At 42.9% G+C, this 12584-nt stretch overlaps 1 protein-coding gene across 1 annotated transcript in view; it reads right to left on the reverse strand.

Moving 5' to 3' along the window:
* The window catches only part of LOC132776956 (sodium/hydrogen exchanger 9B2-like), a 33682-nt gene extending 21933 nt beyond the window's left edge, over positions 1-11749 (reverse strand). Inside the window, exons 1-3 of the mRNA XM_060779155.2 lie at positions 11606-11749; positions 7664-7762; positions 5516-5705 (exon numbers count right to left, since the gene is read on the reverse strand). Coding sequence (XP_060635138.2) covers positions 5516-5705; positions 7664-7702 — 229 coding nt within the window. The 5' untranslated portion in view covers positions 7703-7762; positions 11606-11749. The remainder of the gene's footprint in view (positions 1-5515; positions 5706-7663; positions 7763-11605) is intronic.
* Positions 11750-12584: the final 835 nt, after the last annotated feature.

Here is a 12584-nt window from a genome sequence, read left to right on the forward strand (position 1 = left end):
CCACAAATATGATATCATAGCCATCACTGAAACCTGGTGGGATGACTCCTATCGCTGGAATGTAGATATCGAGGGGTATAACCTCTTTCACAGAAACCGAACAAAGGGAAGAGGAGGCGGAGTAGCCTTATATGTCAAAAACTCTTATGCTGCAGAAGAAATTCAAGACAGCAATCTGGGAAACCAGCTTGAAATCATCTGGATAAGAATCAAGGGAACTGGGACTCAAAAAGATGTCATTGTAGGCGTCTACTACAGACCCCCAAGCCAGGAGGAAGATCTTGATGAAGTCTTCTGCCAACAGTTGACCAAACAGGCACAGAAAAGAGATGTAGTAGTCATGGGCGATTTCAACTATCCCGATATTTGCTGGAAAACAAACTCGGCCAAGAGTACAAGGTCCAACAAATTCCTCGCTTGCCTTGCAGACAATTTCATGGTCCAGAAGGTAGAAGAGGCAACAAGGGGATTGGCTACTCTTGATCTCATCCTAACAAATGCGGAGGACCTGATCGATGCGGTCGAAGTGGTAGGATCCTTAGGGGCAAGTGACCATGTGCTCCTGTAATTTGAGGTACAAAGGAAGGCCGAAACTAAGACAAGTCAAACCCGCATTTTGGACTTTAGGAGAGCTGATTTCCAAAAAATGAAGGAAACGCTGAGCAGCATTCCGTGGACACAGATACTAAAAGACAAGGGAGCTACGGATGGATGGGAATTTCTCAAGAGTGAAATACTCAAGGCGCAATTGCAAACCGTGCCAACAAAGAGAAAAAATAGGACAAGTGCAAAGAAGCCAGAATGGATGTCCAAAGAACTTCTAACTGTGCTAAGACACAAAAGAGACATGCACAAGAACTGGAAAAAGGGAGAAATCACCAAAGAAGAATTCAAACAAATAGCCAACACCTGTAGGGAAAAGGTCCGCAAAGCTAAAGCAAAAAACGAGCTCAGACTTGCCAGGGACATTAAAAACAATAAAAAGGGCTTCTATTCTTATGTCAGTAGAAAAAGGAAAAACAAGGAGGCGATAGGACCTCTTCGAGGAGAAGATGGGGCAATGCTGACAGGGGACAGGGAAAAGGCAGAACTACTTAATGCCTTCTTTGCCTCGGTCTTCTCACAAAAAGAGAGTCTTCAACCTCAGCAAGATGGAGTGGATGAGGGATTGGAGGACATCCAACCCCAAATTGGGAAAGAAGTCGTCCAGGAATACCTGGCCGCTCTTAATGAGTTCAAGTCCCCAGGGCCAGATCAACTACACCCAAGAGTACTGAAGGAACTAGCGGAAGTCATTTCGGAACCATTGGCAACCATCTTTGAGAGTTCTTGGAGAACGGGAGAAGTTCCAGCAGATTGGAGGAGGGCCAATGTGGTCCCAATCTTCAAGAAGGGAAAAAAGGACGACCCAAACAACTACCGTCCGGTCAGCCTCACGTCGATACCGGGCAAGATTCTGGAAAAGATTGTTAAGGAAGCGGTCTGCAAACACTTAGAAACAAATGCAGTCATCGCTAATAGTCAACATGGATTTATCAAAAACAAGTCATGCCAGACTAATCTGATCTCTTTCTTCGATAGAGCTACAAGCTGGGTAGATGCGGGGAATGCCGTGGATGTAGCGTACCTGGATTTCAGTAAGGCCTTCGACAAGGTCCCCCATGACCTTCTGGCAAGGAAACTAGTCCAATGTGGGCTAGGCAAAACTACGGTGAGGTGGATCTGTAATTGGTTAAGTGGACGAACACAGAGAGTGCTCACTAATGCTTCCTCTTCATCTTGGAAAGAAGTGACGAGCGGAGTGCCGCAGGGTTCCGTCCTGGGTCCGGTCCTGTTCAACATCTTTATTAATGACTTAGATGAAGGGCTAGAAGGCATGATCATCAAGTTTGCAGATGACACCAAATTGGGAGGGATAGCCAATAGTCCAGAGGACAGGAGCAGAATTCAAAACGATCTTGACAGATTAGAGAGATGGGCCAAAACTAACAAAATGAAGTTCAACAGTGACAAATGCAAGATACTCCACTTTGGCAGAAAAAATGAAATGCAAAGATACAGAATGGGGGACGCCTGGCTCGAGAGCAGTACGTGTGAAAAAGATCTTGGAGTCCTCGTGGACAACAAGTTAAACATGAGCCAACAATGTGATGTGGCAGCAAAAAAAGCCAATGGGATTTTGGCCTGCATCAATAGGAGCATAGTGTCTAGATCTAAGGAAGTAATGCTACCCCTCTATTCTGCTTTGGTTAGACCACATCTGGAATACTGTGTCCAATTCTGGGCACCACAATTCAAGAGAGATATTGACAAGCTGGAATGTGTCCAGAGGAGGGCGACTAAAATGATCAAGGGTCTGGAGAACAAGCCCTATGAGGAGCGGCTTAGGGAACTGGGCATGTTTAGCCTGAAGAAGAGAAGGCTGAGAGGAGATATGATAGCCATGTATAAATATGTGAGAGGAAGCCACAGGGAGGAGGGAGCAAGCTTGTTTTCTGCTTCCTTGGAGACTAGGACGCGGAACAATGGCTTCAAACTACAAGAGAGGAGATTCCATCTGAACATTAGGAAGAACTTCCTGACTGTGAGAGCCGTACAGCAGTGGAACTCTCTGCCCCGGAGTGTGGTGGAGGCTCCTTCTTTGGAAGCTTTTAAGCAGAGGCTGGATGGCCATTTGTCAGGGGTGATTTGAATGCAATATTCCTGCTTCTTGGCAGGGGGTTGGACTGGATGGCCCATGAGGTCTCTTCCAACTCTTTGATTCTATGATTCTATGATTCTATTCTATAGGAGTCTACTGTATACCATGCAGCTGTGGACAAGTCTACACCTAAAAACTGTCAGGCCATCAAATCCTAATCAACTGAAACATTCACACCTAGCTCCAACAGACAAGAGTTCTTTCTCCCACCCTGGACTTTCCACAAATAAACCCAATGTTCCTAGTTTCCAACAAACCTCACAACCTCTAAGGATGCCTGTCGCAGATGCAGGCAAAACATCAGGAGAGAATGCTTCTAGAACATGGCCATACAGCCCGAAAAACTTACAACAACCCAAATAGGAAATATTTTTTAGACATTTCTTCCAGGGGACAAGGCATGAATTTATGTGTTCTGGGGGTTTATTTTTCCGAACCATATGTTAGAAAACAAGGCACTTCTGCATGGTCATGACCCAGTTCAAACACAAATCTGCAGAAATGTATGAGATTACAGCCATTTTTTTTGGGAGTTCATTCAAGGGTGAGAACATTAAGATCTAGCTTAAGAGATTACAACGATGATTAAAACAATAATGGCTAAAATGAAAAAAGCCTCAGTGAACTGCAGAGTTGGCAGAACAACGTAGCACGGATATTAGTAATCTTGTCTATTTGCCTTAGGAATGAATTTCAATGAATTTTGGAAGGCTTTAGTTTCAGACTCCAAAAGATTAACTTGATTTATCACACTCTTGTTTTCCTCCAACGAGCTTAGACTGCCCTATATATGATTCCCATGTGGGTTTCCATCCAAGCAGGTTACTGGGCCAAACCAGCTTAGCTTCAGAGGAAGAATGACGTATAAACCTTCAGATCATTTTCTGGGTCATGACTAATAGGAGTTGCTACATCTAGCCTGTGATATGCATACAAAGTTCTCATTTGTAAAGACTGCTGTCATTCCAAAGCAATGCTATTCCTTTTTGCATTCCTTGTTTGTCCTTCCAGGTTAATGAAACTTAATTAATTAGGCAAATAAACCTGTATTGATATTTTTTGCAAGCATTTCTTCACTGCTCTGCAACATTTCATACAAAATGATCAGACTTGTGCGAATTGTGTGCTAGTTGCTCCCATACCTTGGGAAGTCAGATTTGGCCATGGTGGTCCACGCTCGCTCTGGTTATATCCCAAATAGATTACTGCAACGCACTCTACATGGGTTTGTCTTTGAAGACTGTTCAGAAGCTCCAAATGGTCCAATGAGCGGCAGCCAGATTGCGTAGTTTTGTACTGATAGTAATGTTTTATAATGTTTCAATGTATTTAATTTTGATTTTGATTTTAATTGAAATGTATTTTAACTGTATATTGTTGTGAAGGCATTGAATTATTGCCTATCTGAAAGCCGCCTTGAGTCCCCTCTGGAGTAGAGAAAAGTAGGATATAAATATAGTAAATAAATAAATATACCAATCTCTATGCAAAAGCAAACAAATCTAATATTTGAACCCCCATATCCCCCTCCCCTCCTTTAGATACCTGAAAGTGTGGATAACAGTGAACTTATATTTTGACTATATCTGGACTGATATCCTACTGCCCCCCACTCCTTTAGATACCTGTGTGGATAACAGTGAACTTATATTTTGACTATATCTGGACTGGAAATACGTATATCATATAATTGTACTGGAAGACCTATCTTCCAAGGTTTCAGGGATTCATGGTGAGTCGTGGAACCTATCCACCCCAGGAATTTCTTTAGAGAGTGGGACTCTTCAAATGTGTCCCACTCTGCTTTTAAAAGGAGAGGCATGTATTTCACATTTGAGGTTAAGCAGACTGTGCTGGTACGGCTGTACCAGGAGCTCCAAATTTATTTGCATTGTATTGAGAGTTTGCTTGCAGTCCAGGGTTTCAGAGGTTCTGTAGAAAGGTGGTTTCCTTTGGTTGCAGTCGTAGGGCAAGTCACCTGTCCATTATTAAGTTTTGGTTCCGCCCCTTGCTCAGAGCAATTGGGAAGGGAGTATCAGCCAGGAAAGCTAATGTACAGGACGTGTGCAAGCTTCCCCTGTACAAAAGCTTCAACCCTTAAGACTTTCTGGGGGAGAACAGCCTTAAGAGCCTCAAAAGATTCTACAGATTTCCAGGGAAACAGCCCTAATGCTTTGAAGAATTTCGGAGGGTAACAGTTTGGAAGACCAAAGATCTCCAGCTGGAGAATATCCAAGCCTTTACTGGTATGTCCACTTGGTGCTCGAGAAGCAGTTCGACCCGGTAGCGGAGCCCACATCAGTAAGGATTAGATTACAGTCAGCCTGGGAGAAGTTAAAAAGGGATTTTCCTTTAAAGTAAAGAGTCAGTTATTAAAGACAATTGCCTGTCCTTCGTGGACAAGTTTAGGAAGCCACCAGTTGCATAAAAGCCTGGAATCACTTGTTTGACTTTACTGAAGACAAGAGAAGTTTGTTATACTTCACAAGCCATCTAAATGATCTAAAGATCATTTGTGGTGGAAAACCTCTGAGAACTTCTCTTCGGGGGGCCCTGGCTTCCCGCTGGGCTAAAGTCGCATGTCCTGCTTAAAGACAATTATTTACAGGCCCAGTTCGCAACAGAACACAGACCATTCTTTGAGTATCAGGGTTTTTTTTTTTTGGTTTTTTTTTGGGGGGGGGGGGAATAATTTTAAAACTTGTTTGCTTAAACATAAAACCCTAAACGTATTCATTAAATGAATAGAGTCCACAGGAAACATGGATATCTTTACATCTGCCTTAGTTTTCCTCCTTGTGACTTTCTACATACCATTTGTTACTAGTGAGGCAATATGGCCATGTGGGGGACAAGAACATATGTGCCTGTGCTTCGCTTCCTCAGCAATGTCATCTCTCTCCTCTAGAATTGCTTGCACATGATGCTCACTGTGTTTCAACAGGAGAATGGGGTCTTTTTCGTCTGTATCACAAAGGTCTTCAGCATCCAAATCAATGGCTTCCTGAATTAAAACAAATATTCTCAATAACTTGATCAAAAAGAGAAAAATCAAAGTACCTTGAAGTATTTTTCAAAGGGAGAAGCTGTTTTTAGTCTATTTAATAACAGAACATGAAATAGGTGATGAACAAGAACTAGCAACACCTTTAATAATAACTTTATAAGAACATTTGTGGATATCAATCCACTTCTTTAGATTAACAGATGGAATTAGAAGCACAGTCACAGTTATATTGGAGTTGAACATTTATGGGGAGATGGAATCAGATTGCAATAAAAGGTAAATGACTTAAATCAAGAAATAGCTTTCTAAGATCTACAGAGACACTCACTGGAACACCTCAGCAAGCCAGAGTCCAAAAGTGGCAGGCACAAACCCAGAACCTCAATCAATAGTTGACGCCAAATGAGAGACTCCCTCCTAAGCACACAGAAAACTGGGCGACTTTGAAGGCGCTGAACAGACTGAGCTCTGGCACCACGAGATGCAGAGCCAACCTTAAGAAATGGGGCTACAAAGTGGAGTCCACAACATGTGAGTGTGGAGAAGAGCAAACCACTGACCACCTGCTGCAATGCAACCTGAGCCCTGTCACATGCACAATGGAGGACCTTCTTGCAGCAACACCAGAGGCACTCCAAGTGGCCAGATACTGGTCAAAGGACATTTAATAGAATACCAAGTCTGCAAACTTTGTGTTTTGTTTGTATGTTTGTTTGTTTTTAATGCAATACTCTTGACAAGATAAATACAAATAAATAAATACCCAAATTTATTTGTGTTTAAAGCATCACAAGACTCTTCACTGCTGTTTTTCAATATAATAATACAGCCAAACTTTTGGAAATGGTTACAAACTGTAATGAGTGACAAAACTTCCAATACAGCTTTGGTTAGGTCTATTGTTGGAGAGTGGCACAATGGGTTATACCTTTGTGCTGGCAGGACTGGTCAACCAACAGGTTGGTGGTTTGAATCCAGGGAGTGAGGTAAGCTCCCGTCAGTTGAGCTCTAGCTTCCCATGCAGGGACATGAAAGAAGCCTCCCACAGGATGGTAAAACATCAAACATGAGCTCCCATCTGTCAGCGCTAGCTTCCTATGTAAGGACATGAGAGAAGCCTCTCATAGGGTGGTAAAACATCAATCAACCAGGCGTCCCCTGGACAATGTCCTTGTAGATGGCCAATTCTCTTAAACTAGAAGTGACTTGCAGTTTCTCAAGTCGCTTATGACACAGAAAAAAAGGTCAATTGTTAGCTACTTGAATTTCCTAATCTACTTCTTTAAAGTTTCTGAAAAGGGCAAAGATGGCCCTCGCTCATGCCAATTATGGATAATATCATCTATGGCTCCAATGGCCTCCTCGTAAAAGAAATTAAACTGAAATAAATGTTATACTTCTAGAACATCTCCATTATAAGACAAGTTGAGACAACTTGAACTGTCACAAAAATTCAGAATTTTGTTACTGACATCAAAAATAGTGTAAATACTCATAAAAATGATAAAGACCTCTAAAGGCAGTGGGGTTTAATGGTGATCAGTACCATTTTGCATTTGATTCCCTGGAATCCTCGGATTGCCTTTGACAATCATAGCAAAAAAAACAAGATATCTGAATAGTTTTTGAGCTGTTGCCAGAAACTAATAATTAATGCAGGTGAAGAGAGAGGGAAGAAAAATGTATTGGTGGATGAATGGATGGGGGGGGGGAGATTGTGAGAGACAGGTGAAGAGATAGAGGAAAAATATATTGGTGAATGGATAGATGGAGAAGAGGATCAATAAGGAGATGATAGAGGAAGACAGAGAAAGAAATGGGTCAGTAAGAAGGTAGATAAAGAGAGAATAGAATAGACTCAGTGTATTGTCATTGTGTGACTCGTACCCAATGTCTTTTTCCTTTTAAATACCCAAGCAACCAATAAAGTTTTTAAAGATCACAATAGCAAATACCTGTGTTTCTTCATGCACGGGCTCAATTTTATTTCCCATATTTGCAGATTAGTGGTATCTTTGCTGTTTGTCACCATACCCTCCGATCTCCTGAACAACCTAAGATTTTAAAAAAGGATTTGTTTGGTAATTAACAAACTTCCAAGTGTCAACAACAAAAACAACAAAACTTTATTATGGTCACTGGCCAGAACATTAAGTGTCAAACAGACTACCTCTAAACTACCCATAGATTGTGACTCTGCCATAGATAACCATTAAATTTCTGCTCCCTCTTGATTTGTTCACACTGTATTTTAAAAATGTTTTAATAGTTTCTGCTCTGTTTCAGATTATCATCTTTGATCGTCCTTCTTTTCAAGAACATTTTGAATTTTATGTCACCCTTTTAGACTTTCTTAAAGAATTGATGGCCAGTGGCCTGAGAGGTTCCTCATGGTTCAGTTTTGTGCCCCATGCTGCATTTACATGAAACCGCTGAAGAGATCATCCGGAGTTTTGGGGTTTGGTATCAATGCGGATGACACCCAACTATTATTCCTTACCACCCAATGCCAAGGATACTGTCCTGGTCCTAAACTGGTGCCTGTCATCAGTAATGGACTGGATGAGGGCTAACAAGCTGAAACTAAATCTAGACAACACAGAGGTCAGTCAGAAGGCGGATCAGGGTGTGGGATTACAGCCTATGTTGGATGGGGTCACATGCTCTCTGAAGATCTGGGGGTGATCCTGGACTCATTGCTGACCCAGGAACCCCGGGTGTTGGGGGTGGCCAGGAGTACCTTTGCACAATTAAAACTTGTGCAGCAACTGTGTCCGTACCTTGATACGTCAGATCTGGCCATTGTAGTCCACACCTTAGTCACACCCTGATTGGACTACTGCAATGTTATCTACGTGGGGTTGCCTTTGAAGATACTTTGGAAACGTCAACTGGGACAGAGATCATCAGCCAGGTTACTAACTGGAGTGCTCTATAGGATGAGAACTACTCCCCTGTTATGGCAGCTCCACTGGCTGCCGGTCTGCTTCCAGGCTAAATCCAGAGTGCTGGTCATTATCTTTAAAGACCTAAATGGCTCTGGTCCAGGCTATTTGATTAATTACATCTCCCCTTATAGACCAACTCAGGCACCGCGGTCATCAGAGGAGGTCCTGTTCTCAGTCCCACCCCTGTCTCAAGCACAGCTGGTGGGAATGAGAGAAAGGGCCTTCTCCATGATTGTGGCAGGGCTCCCTCCCTAAGAAAATAAAGATGCCCCCCTCCCTCCTTGCTTTCAAAAACAACTGGAAACATACTTCTGCTTATTGGCTTATGAAGAGGAGGAGGATTAGATAATGATACTTCCACTATACCTCTGATTAAAATCTGTAACCCATATCCGGGCTCTGTTTACCCTGTTAGCCCAGTTAACACCTTTGGCAATAATCAACTTATATACCCCCAATGAATTCTGTCAGCTCTGGGAAATTGATGCTTCTGTTTGATGTTTTGTTTTATGTTGATATAATTTATTTGCTAGGTTATGTCTTATTTTAATTTTAGATGCTAAGTTAGAATTTGTTTATATATGTTTGGCTATTATTATTTTTTTTTTCTATTATGTGTGTATTGGTTGTTGTATTTTTTTGTGATTGGAATCTGCCCTGAGTCCCTTTGGGAAGATAGAGCAGAATATAAATAAAGTGATATTATTATTACCATCACCATCACCATCACCATCATCATTAGATACATAACAAGATTAGTACACAGAAAACAAAATCACTATGGTGGCTTTTGTATAATGTGCGCTATGCATTATTATTGTATTGGATCACACGTCGGACACTTCCCAAGTGTGTAGGACTGTGTGATGTATTGGCAAATAATGCAGACTATACAAGATCACTATGCTGGCTTTTGTATTGGATCACATGTCGGACACTTCCCAAGTGTGTAGGACTGTGTGATGTATTGGTGAATAATGCGTGCAGATTCGCATAGGGTGGCCTTTTGCAGATGACAGATGGTACTTTTGTCATCACTGATTTTTTTTTAAGTGCAGGCCAAGGTCTTTAGGCACTACACCCAGTGTGCTGATCACCACTGGGACCACCTTTACTGGCTTGTGCCATTATTATTATTGATACTTATGTACCTTAGAACTTTCTTCGGAATTGAAGATAGTACTCGGATATAAAGAAAAAGTAATGTATTTTGGGGTGTTTTATGCGCATGGATCTGCGTATGTTTCAATCTGGATATGACCAATATGCCTTTTGTGAAATTAGTTTTCTACAGTGAGATGAAATAAGTACAGTACTTGGGGTTCTGCCCTCACTTCTATCTTGTATTAAGGTTTGTGGGAACATTGGATACATTGCTGAGTTTTCAATGGACTTTAAGAAAGCTGATTTTTGTAATTTTAAGGAAATGTCAGGGGTGAACTCATGGGGGAGAGTGGTCAAAAGGTGCTTGTGATGGATGGGATTTTTTTAAAGTGACATATTGATGTACAATGGTGAATTATTCCAACAAGAGAGAAAAGTTGAAAGGTTTCCATAGAAATCATGGGGGATGTCGGGGATTGAGTTTTCAAAGGGGAAGTACAGGAAGTGGAAGAAGGGTGAAATCACCAAAGAGGAAAATGAATAGAGAACAGGTCAGGAAAGCTACAGTGTAGAATGAACTCAGGCTTCCTACTGAGATTAAAAACAAAAAGGAGAGTTTTCTTGGTTATGTTCAGAGCAAGATGAAGATCGTGGAAACAGTATGTGCCCTGCATGAAGAATGTGGTAAATGTTAACAAGGGATTGAGAGAAGACATAACTGCTCAAGATCTATTTTCCAAATGGAAAACAGAACATATAAAGTAGTGCAAATAGAATTAGTACTGAGTTTGCTCCCTCGTCCTTATGACTTCCCTTCACATATTTATACATGGTTATGACGCCTCCTCTCGGCCTTCTCTTCTTCAGGCTAAACATGCCCAGCTCTTTAAGCCACTCCTTACAGGCCTTGTTCTTCAGACCCTTTATCATTTTAGTCGCCCTCCTCTGGACACATTTCAGCTTGTCAATAAAGTTTTTATTGTTTAAAAATAAGGTTTATTATTATTTATTTATTATATTTATTATTGTGGTGGGTGCTTCCTTCCTCTTTTGATATAGGGCTAGTTTTATATACCTGTACTCTGAAAATATGTGAGAACAGGAAAGTCATTCCAAAGGAAATGCAGACCTTTAAGCTGAGTCCCCGGTGGCGCAGTGGGTTAAACCCCTGTGCCGGCAGGACTGAAGACCTACAGGTCGGGTCGCAGGTTCGAATCCGGGGAGAGTGTGGATGAGCTCCCTCTACCAGCTCCAGCTCCTCATGCGGAGACATGAGAGAAGCCTCCCACAAGGATGGTAAAACATCAAAAACATCTGGGCATCCCCTGGGCAACATCCTTGCAGACGGCCAATTCTCTCACACCAGAAGTGACTTGCAGTTTCTCAAGTTGCTCCTGACACGACCAAAAAAAAAAAACCCAAACAAACAACAACAACAACAACAACAAAAAGCAGATTCCAAGCCAGCCTAGTTGTAAAAGGGCTTCAAGCCTTGGCATTCAGTCCTCCTTCTCCAAGACCAGGGGGTGCATCTGCACTGGAGAATGAACGCAGTTTGAGACCAAATTTCAGAGTCATGGAATCCTGGAAACTGTAGCTTTAGAAAGTTTTAACCCCTCCCCTTCTCCCATTCCTCCCAAGGACTGATGTGATTCCATAGCTTTGAGCCTTGGCAGTGGGGTCAAACTGGATCCATTCTAGTGTGGAAACGTATCCTAAGTCGGGAGGGATCATAATATATCTGTGTCGGGCGGAGGGCGACCTGAAGATGGGCCTCCTGGCCAAAGAGAGGGCGAGCCAAAGAGAAGAAAAGAGAGCCAAGGGGTCCCCATCTCGCCCACCAACCAGGGTCCCTCCAAGGGAGATGATGCGACAGTCCTTTGGTCCAGCGTTTCCTCGCTCTCCTCCTCCTCTCTCTCAGCCTCTCTCTCATTCAAGCTCTTCTCTTCCGAGGTGAAGCTGCCCGGATGGAATAACGGATGGCCAGCCAGGGAGGGGTCCAGAGAGAGAACGGAGGGGTGGGGAGGGGGCGGGAAGAGAGAGAGAGCTAGGGAGAAGGGGAGATGCAGCTGCTGCTTCCCTGGGTGGGAGAGAGCCGGCGGGGAGAGCGCCATCGCCTCTGCCCTTCTCTCCAGACTGTTGACTCCCCTCCTTTCACAATTCAGAGCCAATGGATAGGGGAATCTCCTCCAAAAAGGGAGCTTCTTGGTATCCTTCATGGAACACCCATTGTTCCAGTATTCCATGATCCGAGTTCTACTCCATGGGTAAACAGAAGGCACAAGGCAAGTCTCTGGATTTGTGCATCCAACTGTCTTCTGGCTCTGCCAACACAGCCAATGACCATAAGGTTGAAAGAGACCCCAAGGGCCATTGAGTCTGACCCCCTGCCATGCAGGAAAACACAATCAAAGCTCCCCCACCCACCCATAGATGGCCATCCAGCTTCTGCTTAAAAGCCTCCAAAGGGGGAACTTCTACTACACCCTGAAGCAGAGAGTTCCTCCTTTGAACAGCAGGAAGTTTTTCCTAATGTTTCCTTTGGTGCAAACACGCTTGGCAGGGACAAGGGACAGGACCTTTTCAGTGGTGGCCCCCCGCTGAACTCGCACCCCAGCGAAATCAGGTCAACAACGTCCCTCCTCGCTTTCAGGAGGAAATTGAAAACGTGGTTATGGGACCAGGGATTGGGTAGCTGGCAGATTATTGACAATGGTAATAATGATGATGTTATGGAAAATGGACTATGGACAGGCTTCTGATAGTGTTGTGCTCGCTGAACTTGTTTCTACATAAGGCTAGACAGCCAGTAAAACTAATTTTG

This window comes from Anolis sagrei, chromosome 5 (assembly GCF_037176765.1).
Source record: "Anolis sagrei isolate rAnoSag1 chromosome 5, rAnoSag1.mat, whole genome shotgun sequence".
In the NCBI taxonomy this organism is placed as follows: domain Eukaryota; kingdom Metazoa; phylum Chordata; class Lepidosauria; order Squamata; family Dactyloidae; genus Anolis; species Anolis sagrei.